This window comes from Bidens hawaiensis, unplaced genomic scaffold (genome assembly GCF_021521415.1).
Source record: "Bidens hawaiensis isolate Kalapana, Puna unplaced genomic scaffold, B.hawaiensis_p1.1 tig00029260_1, whole genome shotgun sequence".
NCBI lineage: Eukaryota > Viridiplantae > Streptophyta > Magnoliopsida > Asterales > Asteraceae > Bidens > Bidens hawaiensis.
The window spans coordinates 257,903-275,810 of record NW_027494815.1 but is presented as its reverse complement, the minus strand read 5'-3'; the positions used below and the strand labels follow the sequence as shown (position 1 = coordinate 275,810).

General features: G+C 30.7%; 1 protein-coding gene across 1 annotated transcript; it reads right to left on the bottom strand.

Annotated features, from left to right (window-relative positions):
- Positions 1 to 1,207: 1,207 nt before the first annotated feature.
- On the bottom strand, positions 1,208 to 2,371 carry LOC143578372 (transcription factor MYB14-like). Its single transcript, XM_077061968.1, has 3 exons — positions 2,212 to 2,371; positions 1,990 to 2,119; positions 1,208 to 1,707 (listed from the first exon to the last, which is right to left on the bottom strand). The coding sequence occupies exons 1-3, from the start codon at positions 2,342 to 2,344 to the stop codon at positions 1,221 to 1,223; spliced, it is 750 nt and encodes a 249-aa protein (XP_076918083.1). The 5' UTR covers positions 2,345 to 2,371; the 3' UTR covers positions 1,208 to 1,220.
- Positions 2,372 to 17,908: the final 15,537 nt, after the last annotated feature.

The following is a 17,908-nucleotide window of genomic DNA, read 5'->3' as shown; positions in this document are numbered from 1 at the left end:
TCATCCGTCCATTGTTGTCGACCATCATTAGTTTCCATCTACAATTATATATATTCTTAACAATCATTTGTTCACAATACTCAAATAGCATAACAAAAACAATCATGGGTTCACAATACTCAAATACCATAACAAAAACAAATGGCTTAACAAAAACAAATAAAAGGTGGTTTGGGTCAAATACCATAAGCCGACACACTCTTTTTTCTTAAAATGTATTTTCCTAAAGACGAAAGTTTATGGACCAAAATAAAAGAAATCATTTATATATGTTGACTTCTCTGAAAACTGCTACCAATCTTGCCATATATCTCTGAAAACTACTACCAATTTCATAAATCTTCAACAACTCTCAAACAAAAACAACCAGACAATCAAACTCTAAAATACACACTTATAGCACATCTGGTACACTAGAATCTATCTACTGATTACAACAATCATAAAGACTAAAACTGGAAAACAAACGGATTCAAGAATCAAAACCCTAAATTAACAGAAGATGAACAAAATTGATGTTTGAGAGAGAAACTGAACGGATTGTATGAATCACGATAAAACTTCTCGACTCTTTCAATTTATATAAGCAGACCAAATCAGCCCAAAACACAACCACCAGAACGAGGTGGTCGAACGGCGGTGGTCGAACGGTTTAATGATGAAGCAGCGGGGGGTCGACGGAGGTGGTCGAACGGTGGTTATGGCGGCGGTATGGCGACCGAACCAAGGGAGAGAGCAGGAGGCGGTATGGCGGTGGTTATGGCGACCGGAACCAAGGGAGAGAGGAAGAGAAGGAGTGTACCTGGAGGAGCAGAGGCGGTGGCGATGGCTGCCGGCGAGTGGAGGAGCGACGGAGGCGGTGGCTAGGGTTGGAAGGGCTGGACGACCGGTTGTGGAGGATGAAGACGTTTGAAGCATGTTTCAATAGCTTTTGTTTTAAGAAGTTATAAGCTGTTTGCAGATCTTATTCTTTTAAAAAAACAAACTGTCTTCACAGCTGATTGTCTGCGCGCCTGCAGACATTACTCTCCTGAAGATGTTTGAAGCAAAAACAAACATCACCTTAGGCTTACTAAATTCTAGTTTAAAATAAATATCTAAAATTAAAGTAAAATGATTTATAGATGCATCTATAGCTAATGTATTGATTTAAAAAAATTGAAATACAATTGTTAGAAGAGTTTGTGTAAAAAAATCTAACTAAAAAAAACACACGTCATCTATTCTTCCCCTCTTGTGAACACGTTGAACCAAAAGTCCATATCATCATGCAGATTTGACTCATACCCACATCCACTTAGATTATTTTGACCAATGTTTTCATGTACTACCGGCAATTCGCCGGAGTTGTCACCTGAAAACACCTCCGACCAAAACTCATCATCCATTTCCGGAAAGTTTTCAAAAACCATGTCATCCATGCACAAGTTATAATCATTTATACTTGTAGTCACTGAAGATATGTCGGTACATGAAGGTTGTGGCGAGTCGATTTGATTATAACTCGTTTGGCTGCTCGAATTCGTCTCTAATTGCGATAATGGGGTACAGTTGGTTTCAGATTCTTCGGTTGTTTGTTGAACTTCAAAGGTGTTGGTGGTGTCATCATTAGGGTTAGGTTTCACTCTCTTTTTTAAATGTGTGTGCCAGACATTCTTTATCTCGTTATCTGTTCTTCCAGGTAAACTTGCAGCAATAGCCGACCATCTGCAATTCACATCACAAGATCAGTAAAAAATATAAGATCCATAAACATATATGCTGTCTAAGCATACACTGCATACTTTTATTCGATGTTTTCTAGAGTACGTTTAACCAACCTCATATTAATTAGATCCGGCTAACACTAATAAATTTTCATTGTACTTTCTTGAAAACATAATATAAAAGTTGTTTTTTTATGTTTAAAGAAAAAAAATTACTAATGTGATGGGTTACAAGATTACTAATGTGACAAGTTACAACATGTAACAATAAAAAAGTACGCACCTATTTCCCATAAGGGCATGCAACTTAATGATGGTATCTTCTTCCTCTTTACTAAAGTTACCCCTTTTAATATCGGGTCGTAAATAATTAGTCCATCTTAACCGGCAGCTTTTCCCACACCTCAACAAACCTAGCAAGATCAACACAAATAAAACAACATTAAACCATGAAAGTTATCAAACAACATCATCGTACACTTCTTATTCGGGTTTTAATAACTACCGGCAAGTTTAGGAAGAGCGCGCCAATTCGGGTGACCATGTTTATTAATATAATCCACAAGAATTTGATCTTCTTCACGACTCCAAGGGCCTTTCTTCAAACCCATCTTCTCACAACATGGAGCTCTGACCATTTTTGTTGAGTTTTTGTTTGTTGATAGAGTTCTTGAAGGCTAGAAGTGGTGAGTTGAATGAGAATAGAGTTGAGGGTTAAATAGGGGGTGTAGGAAGGGTCCAGGAAGATGACGAGCAACTCAAGTGGAGTGAGGGTCCATAAGCAGCCATATTAAACCAGCCAGGTTGACCATGGCCTAATAATATATTAATATGTAATAGTATCATGTGGGCTCTTTGTGCCATTTTTTTTTTGTCACAATCGGTATCTACTTGAGAGTTATTTATTTTGAAAAGTAATTTGCAAGATATTTAAAGTTTTAATATGATATGCTAATGCATTGTGATTGGTGGGGATTAGAATATTAAACTTGTTATTAATATTTTAGATATTATTTTAAACATAAATTTTGACTAAGTTTTTTATAAGATACTTTGAAGACTGGTTTATTGCAAAATTAATATGGAACAAGTACGGGATTATATCTTTGTATATAATAAATTAGGTTAGGTATCCGTGTAGAACACGCATTAAAATAAATAGTTTTTTTTTTAAATAGTAACACAATGTGAATACAAAAAATATGTTAAACATATATAAAGATATAATATATGATAGAATAAATTACACATTACACAATATGGAAATAAAAAGTTGTTAAAAATCATAAAATTCTAAATATTTCTTTGTATACAATATTGGTAATTTTAATTGTAGCTTACCCTCTATATCAAAACTTAGTAGTTTCACTCTATTTCTCTTTTAATAGTAGATAATGTGATATGCTAAAAGTAATTATATAAAAACACGCTAATCTGGACACTAAGTAATAAATTCTAGACTCTTAACTTAACTAAAACTACTAACCGGCAAGTGAACCGGTCGACTCTAGTACAGCTAAGTAAGTCTAGATATCGAACTAACGAGACTCTTTAAATTACGTTAACTAGCTAATTAGACTCAACTATAGACACGACTTATTATTTGTTTGTTTAAAGGGGGTGTTTAATTAAAATACTAAATTTAAACTATTATTAAAAACTGAATAATAAAAACAAGTAAATTAAATGAAAGATAATTTAGTTGATTTTAACCAGATGATATTGGAAAACTACCTAGGCTAGAATCCCCTAAGTTTCAGTTGTCAATTAACAGGGAAAATATTTATTTATAGAGCTGGATTGCAAAATAGACGCTTAAAAGAAAACTCAAATAGGACCTCTGACCTTTCTCAAGAAGACACATATGGGTTTCTAATAAGTTTAACGCACACCAGTTTTATATATTAAGGGGGTGTTTGGGATTCCTTATTTTTACCTCCTTATAGCTTATAACTTATGATAAGTTAAAAAAAAGTGTTTGGGTTTCCTTATTATGTGTGAGGAAATATTGATAAGTTACACATTTGTAACTTATGACTTCTCCTTATAAGTTATAAGGAGGTGAAAATAAGAAATCCCAAACAGCCCCTAAGTTTTCTTACGGTCACCTAATTAATTATGAACTAGTTCCTTTATACGGAATCCTACCTTACAGCGCAAAAATCAAAGGCAGTTTAATATATTCAATTGACTCGATAGACAAAGTTATAATCAATCAAACATAGACGAACTCTTTACGAAGAACTAAATCTAGCAACCCTGATCAACAAAGACCTACCAATAACCTAGCAACTTACAGCTATTTAGGTTAGCAGCACACTTAGGTTTATTTGATTAAATAATATTATTCCTATAATCTTATCGCGAATCATTCATAAAATAGTCAAAAACACAAAGTAAATGACCTAATAGCAACCTATCATATGACAAACAATAATCAAAACAAATATAGAATAATAAAACTCAACAAACAACCCTAAGTATCCATATGCATCAATTTAATATAATTAAACCTTTTACTAGTTCATAAAACCATAACGATAAATGAATCCCAAGTCAAAATCAAACATCAACAAAGGTTCATCACGTGCCTAGGCAGTCTATAAAGTTTAGCCTATCATTATGAAATCAAACCAAACAATGATAAAGGAAATGATGGTGAAAAATAATAAAAACGAAAGATTGAAGGTGATAAAATTCGTGGTCTTCGTTCTTGATTGATTGGCACATCACCGGCTGATTTCTTGCCTTCAAACCCTCTAAAATATGCAATCCTAATCTCTGGGAAACTCCAAATTCGGCTCTGGTTCACAGGGTATGCTTAGGGTTAGTTTAGGGGTGTTTATATAAGCATTCTGGGCCTAAAACAGGTAAAATTCGCGAAAGTTCTGGAATCTGGAGCTCGGTGTGCTGCGCGACGAGGATAGGCCCCCCTGGCCGCCCAGCACCCCATGCAAAAATAGGGGGTCGGTCTGACCGGTCCGGTTCAATTCTGATGCGGTCTGGTTCGTTTACTGATCCGCCGGTTCTCTAGTTTGGCTTGTTTTAGCTCTTTTTTCGCCCTTTTTAACCATGATCAAATCCCGGAACCTAAGTTATTCAAATATGTTTGTAATATACGAATTCTAATTAAAAAACGAATAAAAACTAATAAAATATTATATAAAATATACAAGGGATTTATATACATTTAGCATTATTATATCATAATGCAATACATAACTGACCATGAGTTAAAACATATTGTCTCCAAAATAAACTAACCATCTATAATGATTGGCCTTACCTTCTATTTATCTTCATTGCAAAACAAACATAAATTAACATTTTCCTTCTTTGAAATTTGAAATTAATATCTAAAAGTATAGGATTTTATTTTAAGAATAAAAGTGCTAGTTTCAATATTACTTCCAAATATGAATTCAGCTTCTATAACACGATTACCATATTGTATTTTCTCATATAGTTTAGAGTCATTGCATAAACCACTTTTCTGGTTAATATTTTATTCAGGTACTCTTCAACATTGGGTTTTGGAACTAACCTATGACTTGACATCTTAGATTTGAAGTCATTTAAAACATTAGGAAAATAATATTTTCTTGTAACATATAATTTTATTTCTGACAGATTTATCATATGAACAATGGTAATATTTTTCATCTCTCGAATACATGGATAGCCAGCTGTTAGTTTCTTGAACAAACTCATTTTGTGCAAGTACTACCCATTCATTAAAGAAATCTATATTTTTTAATCTTCAAGAATAATAGGATATACAAAGTTAATTTATCTTATGATCAACAATATACTTAAGTCTAACATTGTATTCATAATGTAAAAATTTGTCTTATCCACTTGAAAAACTAAAACATGTAGTGTGTGTGTGTGTGTGTGTATGTATTGTGAATTTTAAGATGATGAACTTAACATAAATGATAGGTGATTAAATAGTCAAGTAAGACAACAAAGTGGTAAATGGATACTCTTTTAAACCAACTCGTGAACCAAAACTCATTCTAATCATAGACTGTTTTGACCCGAACCATGTTTGATCCTTTAATCGGTTAAAGAAACCCGTTCATTTAAATTAACATAAACAAGAATACATAAATTGTGAATTTACATTTTAAGAGTTTAAAAGAAAAAACTTGTAATTTAGTAAACAATTATATATATTTAATAAGTTAAAGTTTATTGAATTTTTTTAATTTTAAATTAAGCTTGCTCTTCATCCTGTAATATTATTTCTTATAAAATATTAATATTAATGAACTAATATGATATATTTAAAACTTTAATTTTAAAATAATTAGTCAAAATCAGCGTGAAATTTGATTACTTATAAAAGTTTAATATTAATAACTATCTATGTAATTGTCTACTATAAAATTCTACTTGTTGCTCTCAGGTTGCTCTCCCCCCCCCCCAATTCTCTAGAGCAACCAGATTGTTTGATTTTTGAATTGAGACTTCTCATTCATTCCTTTGATTTCGTGCGTATCCATAGGTTTGTGAATCCGAATATCTCAAAACGGGTTATATGACATAAAAAGGGGTTATATGGCATAAGTTGAAGTAATTCTCAACCCCTATTACAATACATTTATGTAAAAACAAAATAATATATTTACGTTGGTATTAAATTATTTAAATAAAAAATAATTATTAAAAAGAAAAACGATAGATTGAAAAGAAAAAAAATAAATATAAAACTATTATTAAGAAATAGAAATGTATTTAATATGTGAAAGATGAGGGAAATTGTTTTTAGAACCACCCTAACGTGATGACATGTGCCATTTAAATGCTTTTGCTATATAGTATAGATAACAATAAGCATAAAAGTAGTTATGAGAAAATTGTAATGTTTATATAACAGCTTTATTTTATGTATCACATTCCGTATAATTATACAACTTCTGTGTATAAATACATAATATTGGTTTTTCAATCATTGTCACATTTGTATAATTATTGTTGCTACAACGGGTATAGCGACAATGAAAGTATGGCAGTCCAAGAGTATGATACTAACAAAGATTCCTAACTTGCTAGGATCAAAGAACACAGTCGATTAGTCTTACCACGAGAGGAGGTCTCCTGCGATCAGCTTCTGGCATAAGAATCAGTAACATGATACAGCTTAGAGGTGATAAGAGAATAAGAGTGAAGAGACAGTAGAGAGAATGAGATGATTTACTGTTCTCTAGAAGTCTCCTTTTATAGGTAGTGCGGGCTTCTCTGTAGAAGCTGAAGTTTCTTAAAAGGAAATAGTCTCCTCCTCCTTTATAGCTTATTCAGACAGGTCATTCCATTTTGGTGTAACTTACCGTCTACTTTTGGTTTGTAATGCCGACATGTTTACTTTATGGGAGACTTTAACGATGACTTTTCTGAATTTTATTGTACTAGGGAGCTTCCCAAGTCAAGCTAGGAGCTGTGATGGTGAAGCTTCAAGCTTCCCAGCTTAGAAGCTGAGGCTTATTGCTTCATGGCTTTTAGGCTTTGTTAGCTTATGAGTGGATAAGGATACCCACGTCATCAATTATATATCATTAAATGAAATTATAATAGGAATTCTAGCTAAACCAAATTATTGTCGTTAACGTAAAAATCTACTTATTCTAATAAAGTAAAATAAATGGGGACACTTGTCATGTTTTGGTTAATTCTCATAATTTTTTCCCTCCAAAACTAATATATCCTAATATATGTAATAAATCAATAATTATTCACTTTCCTTTTACACTATGTTTATATAATATCTATATATCTATATATTTTTATAAATATAAATATTAACATATTATTTTACTATATATTTCAAAATACTTGGGGAATTCAAAAAATCAACAAAAAATCATGTTTCTCAAATGAAAATTGTTTAAGGTATTTTGTGGAAGTTAAATTTGATTTTATGGGTCAAAAGTTGGTAAATAGATTGTTTGGTACAAGTTAAGTACATTTAGGTTAAAATTTGTTACGGGTCAAAAATGAAAATTTTGAGTATTTTTAAAAGTTTGAGAATGCAAAATAGATTAATCGTCAAATTTGTTATTGGTTCAAAGTGTTGACTTTAAAATGTCAAAAGTATGAAAGTTAGAATTTTAAACATGATTCGGGTTTCAAGTTTATTTTTAAGGGTGTTTTTTGAAATAATCAAAAGGTTCGGGATTTGGCAAATTTACTATTTTTCCCTCAACTATTAAAATTTAAGAAAAGATTGCAAACTTGCGACATGCCACCCCCATGCCTATCAATGATTCTTACTTTTATCAAATTTGAAATATTTATGTCAACATTAATTTTTTCTTCAATAGTGATTAGAACGTTGTAGGGAAGCATGTCATGCAAAACTATGCTCAAATGAAACAAAATATTCACAAAATTGAATGCGTTAACACATTATTTTTTATGTTGTTATTATGACAAAGTCGAGAAGCCCTCTGAAACTTATCAAAATCTTTTTTATGGTGTAGCTCAGAAAAACATAGTTTTTGAAAAACATCCATTGCTACAATTTAATATCCTACTTTCCTTTGATGGGTGGTAAATTGATAAATATATCAATAAAGATAACGCTTCTTTTGTATTTAAGCTGAGTGGTTAGAACTACTATCATATGAAAAGTCTTATTTTCAAAATTTGTTGATAACCAAAATTCTTTCAATTATACATATATGACACAGAATGAATTTTTCAATAGAAAGAAGCATTCTCGGGTACGATTTTCACGGGCATTTTTTTTATTAAGTTCATTTAAAAAAATCATTTTGTGATATAAATAAAATAAATTTATGTACACATTTTATAGATACAAACATAGATGTAATACATTTTTTCATATACGTTATGTAATTATTTGTTTTACTTATAATTTTATAATTTGAATTATCTCGTGTGTAACACGGGCTCTAAAACTAGTAAAAGCTAATATAACAATTTATAAACTGAATTACAAACCAACTTACATTTTTTTAGTACAATCCGAAAGTTACTAAATTAATTTTGAAAATTGAATTAGGGGCCGTGGGTGTTAATAAATATATGTAGTGGGCTCAAGGGGATGTGAAATAAAACAATAGTTATAGACTTTCGATTTTCTACGCCACCAAATCTATAATATATATAAACGAAAACCCTAAAATCCTACGTGTTGCGATGTGGTCGCTCCCCCCTTTTATGGAAGCCACCAGATTGCTTGATTTTTAAATAGAGGCCTCTCATTGATTTAACCCAAATTCATAGGTATGGGTCTTACCAAACCAGATAGCTCTTAAACCGGTTATAACATCTCATTAAATTAAAAATTAATCTTACCAATTATTTGATATGAAAATCCTATAAAATAGGAATATACTAAAATTTAATATCTAATTTAAAAAGAAAGATATTATTTATAATTAATAAACAATTTTATAGTAAAAAACATAAGCGGGTCATGGGTCACCAAATCTAGGTAGCTTTTAAACGGGTTATAACATATCATTTATTTATAAAACCCTTTCATCATCAAACCCAAAGTATATTATTAACTTTCTTACAATAAAGAAAATTAAAATCCAAAAAATAAATATTAAAAAACAAAAAATGTAAAAAAAAAACCATTCTCTCAAGCCATCAGATTGCTTTATTTGTAAATGAAGGTTTCTCACGCATTTAACCCAAATTCACGGGTATAGATCTCACCAAACCCAGATAGCTCTTAAATGGGTTATAACATCTCATTATATTAAAAATTAATCTCATAAAATATTTGATATGAAAATCCTTTAAAATAGGGATATACTAAAAATCAATATCCTATTTTATTTTTTTAAAAAATATATTATTTATAATTAAGAAACAATTTTATAATAAAGAAAATAAACGGGTAATGGGTATCATCAAACCCAAATAGCTTTTAAACCGGATTATAACATATCATTTATTTGTGAAACCATTTTATCATCAAACCGCAAGTATTTTAATTATTAACTTTCTATAATAAATAAAATTAAAATCCAAATATACATATATAAGTATTAAAAACGAATAATGTAAAACAACCCCCGTAATACGGGGGATAAAATCTAGTTATCTATAATCTATATAAATGAAACCACTAAAATCCTACGTGTCGCGATGTGGTTGCCCCCCCTTTTATGGAAGCCACCAGATTGCTTGATTTTTAAACGGAGACCTCTCATTGATTTAACCCAAATTCACGGGTATGGGTCTTACCATAACCAGATAGCTCTTAAACGGGTTATAACATCTCATTAAATTAAAAATTAATCTGACCAATTATTTGATATGAAAATCTTATAAAATAGGGATATACTAAAATTTAATATCCAATTTAAAAAGAAAAGGATATTATTTATAATTAATAAATAATTTTATAGTAAAAAATATAAGCGGGTCATGGGTTACCAAATCCATATAGCTTTTAAAAGGGTTATAGCATATCATTTAATTATGAAACCCTTTAATTATCAAACCCTAAGTATATTATTAACTTTCTTACAATAAAGAAAATTCAAATCCAAAAAATAAATATTAAAAAACAAAAAATGTAAAACAACTATTCTCTCAAGCCATCAAATTGCTTTATTTGTAAATGAAGGCTTCTCACGTATTTGACCTAAATTCACGGGTAAAGGTCTCACCAAACTCAGATAGCTCTTAAACGGGTTATAACATCTCATTATATTAAAAATTAATCTCATCGAATATTTGATATGAAAATCCTATAAAATAGGGATATACTAAAAATTAATATCCTATTTTATTTAAAAAAGATATTATTTATAAATAATAAATAATTTTATAATAAAGAAAATAAACGGGTAATGGGTATCACCAAACCCAGATAGCTTTTAAACCAGATTATAACATATTATTTATTTGTGAAACCATTTTATCATCAAACCTCAAGTATATTAATTATTAACTTTCTTATAATAAATAAAATTAAAATCCATATATATATATATATATATATATATATATATATATAGGGGATGGTTCAGGAGAGAAATGAAATTACTGTGAGAAATGCGAGAAATGAATATGGGCCACTAATTTTAATTTAGGTTTTAAATGCTTAAAGATAAATGAGGAAAGTATTAATGCATGCTCTCTCTTCAATTAATATAACTAATAAATATAATAGTTATCTATTTAATTAATATAACGAATCAAATTATTATAATTGGAAAATATTAAGAATTCATTCATTTTTATAACTTATTTTTTTCTCTCTTGAATTTTTATCCTACACAAGTACAATTTATTCATACATTAAATTTCTTTTTATTCAAAACTAATTTCTTCAAACTCAATATATTAATATCCATCAACACGTATTTACATTGTGATGAATAGTACCAAAAACTATCTTACACGTGTTTACATTAAATATCAACAAAAAGTACACAACCTGCACAAAGACATATAACCTACACTTGTTCTAAGAGTAAGAAAACATATATAACCTACACACGAAAAACATATAACCGACACACAAAATTCAACATCAATAAACTACACACGCACACGAAAACGTATAACCTACACACGAAATACATATAACCTACACTCGAAAATTTTATCCTGTAACTTTAAATACAATTTATTCATATATTAAATATTTTTTCTATCCAAAACCAATTTCTTCCAACTCAATATATCAATATCCATCAACACATAGGTACATTGTGATAAATAATACAAAAACTATCTTACATATGTTAGCATTAAATGTCAATAAAAAATATACAACCTGCACAAAACATGTAACATACACTTGTTCTAAGAATAATAAAACATATTACCTACACACGAAAAACATAGAACCTACACACGTATAGGACGTGTGTATCTTTTTCTAGTTTATATAATTGTTGATGTCAAATTACATATGTAAGTTGTATACATTTTTGTATGTTGTACGTTTTTATTGCTCAAAACAAGTATAGGTTATATAATTTTGTGTATGTTGTATATTTATTGTTTATATTTAATGAACACATTTATATGATATTTTTTTATTACTATTTATAACAATAATTTGTCTAAGTATATCAATTGAAAAAAAATATTATGTTTTGATATTTATTAATTAGAGAGGATTTACTCTGGCAATATTAGTTGTGTTAATTGAAAAGAGAGAGATTTATTATGGTTATATTAGTTGTATTAATTGAATAGAGAGAATACATTTATTGTTGCATTTATATTTTTTTAATTTATTTTTAAGCATTTAAAACATAAAATAAAACTGGTGGTCCATATTCATTTCTCACAGTAATTTCATTTCTCTCATGAACTTAAGCATATATATATAAATATTAAAAACGAATAATGTAAAACAACCCATAACGGGGGATAAAATCTTGCTGAAGTAATAAATTATATGTAAGTAATTTGGTTTTGGACAAGGCGTAGCTTTTTGGACCGGGGTAGTCTCGGTCACTGTCATTTTTTCAGTTAATAGGGTATTAAGATGTATCCATAAAGCTAACGGTCCCCACTATTTTTTTTTTAAATAATACCCATCGTTTGATTTTTTATAAAACTTCGCAGTTTTTATAAACAAAAGTTACAAAATATTAATTGAATAGTAAAAACTATGTTTTTATAAAACTCAAAATTGAAGGGAATATTTGTAAAAATATAAACTTGTTAAAAAAAAAACAGGGATTGCAATTTTGATTAGGGTTTGGAAACTAATCAACCTGTTACCTCACCTAACCTAGGGCCGCTATTCTGTTCCTACCGGAGACCACCAACCATTGCCGTCCACCGCCCACCGCATGTTGGTCAGCCGCTGTCAGCAAGATAATTATTCTCTTTTGTTTTGTTGTTAAACATTGTATTGCATTTATATTGATTAATATTCAAGGAATATAAAATTATGGTTTGTAATTGTGGAATTAGGGATTGAGGATTTAGAGAAATTGATCAAATGGACGTGCTCATAGGTTCGAATATGCTTGGTTCAAAATGTTCCCAAATTGGCTAGAGTATTCTCCATCAACACATCGTACCTATTGTTTTTGTGTTATCTATTTAGTGATAAACCAAGTGTGAGCCATGGTTACGATTCATTTACCATGAAAGGATTTGACACATGGAATAAAGTTAATGGGAAAAAAATATGCTTTCTTTGGCCGCCTTAAAACTTCACAGCATAGACACGAACCGAACCGAATCACCGACCCGAACCAAACCGAATCACTGACACGAAGTGAACCTAATCACCGACCCGAACCGAACCGAATCGTCGATCCGAAAATTTTTGTGTCCGTGACCTCAGTCACCCCCGCGACTAAGTCCAAGCTTCGCTGCTAGTTTTGAGATTGTTTGATGATCGTGTTTGTGGTCTACACGTACGCATATATGAAATAGGAATCACGTGATCTAAATCATTTTTTCGTATGAAAAAGTTTCAATTTTATTAGACGCTTGGGTTCCCAAAAGGATTGAGTAATTCGTGCCCATGCGTAGCGTTTTAGTCTACTAGTTAATTTTCATAGAGTTGGTATTTTCTAAAGTTGAATGCGAGTACCTTATAAGCTTTTATTTTTTAAGACCTTTAAACAAGTTACATATAGTCTTTTACATATAAAATGCTTTCTTCTGATTCTCTAAATCAAGTTCACTTTATTAAAGAAAAACATCTAAAGGCGCGTTCGTTTCACAGAATAGAATGAAATTGGAATTGGAATTTGCATAAGATTGGAATTGGAAGGACTTGAATTTGAAATATGAACATTCTAATATGAATTGAAATTGGAAGGAACTGAAGTCCAATTCTATTCTTGATGTGTTCGTTTGACAAATGAATTGTAATTTATCATCACAAATGAATTGAAATCGTTATTTTTTTTAACGATGATAACAGCAGAAACAGTTTAGTTTTTTTTAGATTTTTTGTTTTTTATTTATATTTTGCGTTATGGTTTTTTTTATTATTTAAGGGTTTTCTATTAAGATAAAAAACCACTCAAAAAAATATTCAAAAATAATAATAAAAATTCATAACTCAAAATATAAATTAAAAACAAAAAAACTAAAAAAATTAAAATGTTTTATTTGTTGTCCTTGTTTAAAAAAAAACCGAGAAAAAATTCCAATGAATTCACTTGATTAAATCCTCCACATTTGGAAGGATTTGGAATCCCTTTATTTTGAAAGACTTTGAAGGAATTGAATTCCAATTCTTTGTCAACAAAATACACCAAAATGAAATTAAGATTCCAATTCCAATTCCAACGAAACGAACACGCCATGTCATGAGATTTTAACTTTAATTCATTTGAATTCCCACGAATTCTGTGAAACGAACACACCCTAAGAGTTTGCTTTTGGTTTTGAACATTAACATGGAGCATGTGATGGAGATAAACTTAAACATACACGGCTCTTGTCCAAATGAAGCTACAAAGTATCCAAGTAAATTATGGAAGGATATCTACTTGTCAACAATGTACAAATTGATGGAATCGATCAACTTCACAAGGTATTGACACCAAATGCCCAAACGCTAACGTGAACAAAGGAAAACAAAACATCACATAGCAATTAGCTTATTTTGGCTTCTTAAAACAGGCTGACACACTCACTATGAAATTAGGATTACATAAATGTATAGAGACTCAATACTTTTAAAACACTCACATCTTCCTGGCAATGGATAAGATTAGTCGATTAGAATAGAGGAACAAAAGTTATTACATTTTCGAAAAATCATCTTGGGGTTGGTGGGCCCGTGACAGAGAAAAAACTTTAGGCTATGTGTTATGAAAGAGCTTTAAAACCTTTGTTAAATGGCCACATATATAATTAGAGCCCCACCCTTATATATGTGTGTGTTTGTGAGAGAGAGAGAGTGAAAACAAAACTGGTTGTCACTCCTACTTACCACCCCATTAAAATTATGAAGCCCATTTCCATACTGCCCCATCCATGCATCCCCGTTGTGGTGTTTGGGGTCGGTAAAACCCTATCATGTCATGTTTTAAAGTCCCACAACATATAGATAGCGTTTGGTGTGAAGGAATAACAGTATGAATGGAATGATTCATTACGTGGGAATGAAAAATGTGGTGTTTGGTTGCTCAATGGAATGGAATCATCCATTACACATGGAATCTCATTCCATCAAAACCATTCCTTCCCACCTCCCTTCTTTTTTTTTCATTCCATTCCTCTTTCACCCTACTTTCTCAACACCACCACCACCTAACAACCACCACTACCATCGACACCACCACCAACTCCGTCGACACCACCACCGCCACCACCATTTTCGTCAACGGAGTTACCACCGTCGCCATTGTAAGTTTTTTTTTTTTTTGGTTAAAAAGTATTTTAAGATATGAGTGCTGTTATTGTTTCTATTTCATTTCTACAATTTTTTTTGGATACCAAACAATAAAAATGAATAATTGATTTCATTCCCATAGGTTAACCAAACAAGGAAATGTAATGGTAATGATCCATTTCATTCCCTTGTCCATTCCATTCCTTCTTCCATTCCATTCCCCTCTCATTCCATTACCTCCAACCAAACATACCCATAGTATTATAAACATCTAAATCCCAAGTAGTAAGAAATTTGCTCGATCCAGCTATGCATAGTATTCTCTCAACATAATTTTCATCGATCCTGCCTTTGTCCTTCTCTGTTAACGTCAAATCAAGTTACTATAAACTACAACTCATGTTTATATAAAACCATCAACTTGTTTCTCAATCTAATTTCCTTTTCAAATTAAGTTGCTCCTATCAGCCAATCACGTTATTCGTGTTACATGTCAAATCACTTATTGATCTCTCTCCTAAACAACTTGTTGATAGTTTAAACAAATCACTTTTGACGGCTATATGAGGATATGAATCATATGTTTGACATCTAAATTTCAAATACATCTAAAGTTCAAAACTGTTTGTTTTAATTTCATTTTCCTTAAGATATTCAGTCTTTATATTTTGTTTTACATAAATTATGAAAAATATGTCTGCACAAAATTCTTCTTGGTAGGTTTTTTTATGAGAAAAAATTTGTTTTTGGTTTCTAGGTTATCCAGCATTTGAAAACGGCATATCCTAAAAGTGGTATTGGTATTTTCAACTATTTTCTGGAGACACGGAAGTTTCAAAGGTGCTATGTGATTTCGTGTCGGGGAAATTGCACAAGAAACAAGTATCCTTGGAATTCCGAGAGTCGTGAATTACTTTTAGATCAAAACTATTTATGGTTCACAAATGAATTGATCGGATAAAACTCAAAATTGAGAGCAAGAATTAAATATGTTTTTTGTGGGAAAATATTGAACCAGCGAATCAATAATCGTTTGATCAAGAAACTACTATTAGGGTTAGAGTCTCCAAATGACTGCCTTTGGCAATTAACATGCATTTGAAATTCAAATAAATCAAAATACGCTCTTGTTTATTAAACCAAAATCACAACTCGACTGATATGATTATAAATTATAATAAAATCAAATAAGTTTGCACCTATCTTGCTCTCTACTTATTTAGATTCATATTACAATTAACTTGATTAACAAGTTAACCTTCAGCTACACTAAAACCACTAACATTTCAAAGGACATATATAACTAGTTTGAATATTCTAGTGTCTGTAATTTTAAAAATAGATCATGAATAATTCTTGTTAGACAAGTGCATCTTTGATTTGATGTAATCACATTTTTTTATGGATTCTGTCATTTGAAATGACAGGTTTTAGAAAAATCAAACGGGCCATAGTTGGCGGCATCTGTACACCTTATTAGGAAACCAAAATAAAAAATTTTCTCACCTATAAGCCATTCGTTCTTTTATTTGTATTATGAAAAGAAAAAATCGTTTTCTCTCTCAAGTATCCAATTTATATATTTGTTTGTCATCTTTTGTGAAAACTGAAAAAGACTCAAAACCCACAACTCAATATCCAAGAAACGCACGTTTACAATTTTTGAACCACAAATATTATTTTAATGCATTTTAAGTATGTAAGATTTGAATAATGCTGCTTCAGGTCAACACGTACAGAAGTGTTTTGTATTTATATGTATTTTCTATTTAGATTTTTGTAGTTTTGCTGATAATGAATGTGAACAAAGGTAAGCGGGGAACATATTGATGGTTCCATCTGATAAGTGTAAACCAAATTTGACAGTAGCAGCAGCAAAGCCACGTTGACCACTTTGAGTCAAACACATACGAAATTTGTCACTTTCTTGAATCTTAACTTAACCTTTTTATGATCAGTTTTACCATCTTCGTAGATAGTGAAGTGGAGGACACGATGCCATGTGACATTGTGACACGACATTTATTTACTATACAGTAAAGATGAATGTTGGTGCCGCTAGGTCATAATTGGGCCAAGTGATGACACCACATTCGTCCGAACATTTTGTTTTTTTTAACCGATCGAATTCGTGTATACTCATCGTCTCAGCGTCCGGGACCGATAACGCCGAGGTTTGACAAACGCTGGATTTTACTAGCCGGTGTCAGCCCGTTGGTCCACCTAAATTTTTATATATTTTTCGCTTTAGTTCCGGAATCGTGAGTTCGTGACGAATGTAACCAAACAATTTTTTTTGTGTGTTAAATCCAGTACCATAACGAACATGACATGAACCGACCTGATTCTCGTAAACTCACCAACTCAACAGCCGGGACAAAATTTTTATTTTTATTTTAAACATGTTAATTTAGCGAACTTTTTTTAGGTTTAGTTCCGATACTGTAACAAACGTAGCCAATATTCACCAAACTCGCGTTGACTCTCCGCTACCAAACTCGCTTTTACCGATGGATTTCTCCCGCGCAACGTGCTAATAATTTACCAGTTATATATATATATATATATATATAGGGAGAGGATCAAGAGAAAACTCACATTTAGAGAGAAAACTTAAAAACTCTTAAAGAATTATTTTTAATTAAAAATAAAAAAATATTTTCAAAATTCTGTTTTAGCCATTATTCTTATATTTCACTCGAAAAATATATAAAAAACCCCCCCGTTATAATGCATATACGTATTACTGTGCGATACCGTTGTATTACACATGTGTATTACTATGTATTTTTGAGTTTAATAGTGTTTTATTGCATATATTCAATATTTGTGTATTGTATATGTGTAGTAGTGTTGTATTATATGGAAAAAAATAATAATAAAATAA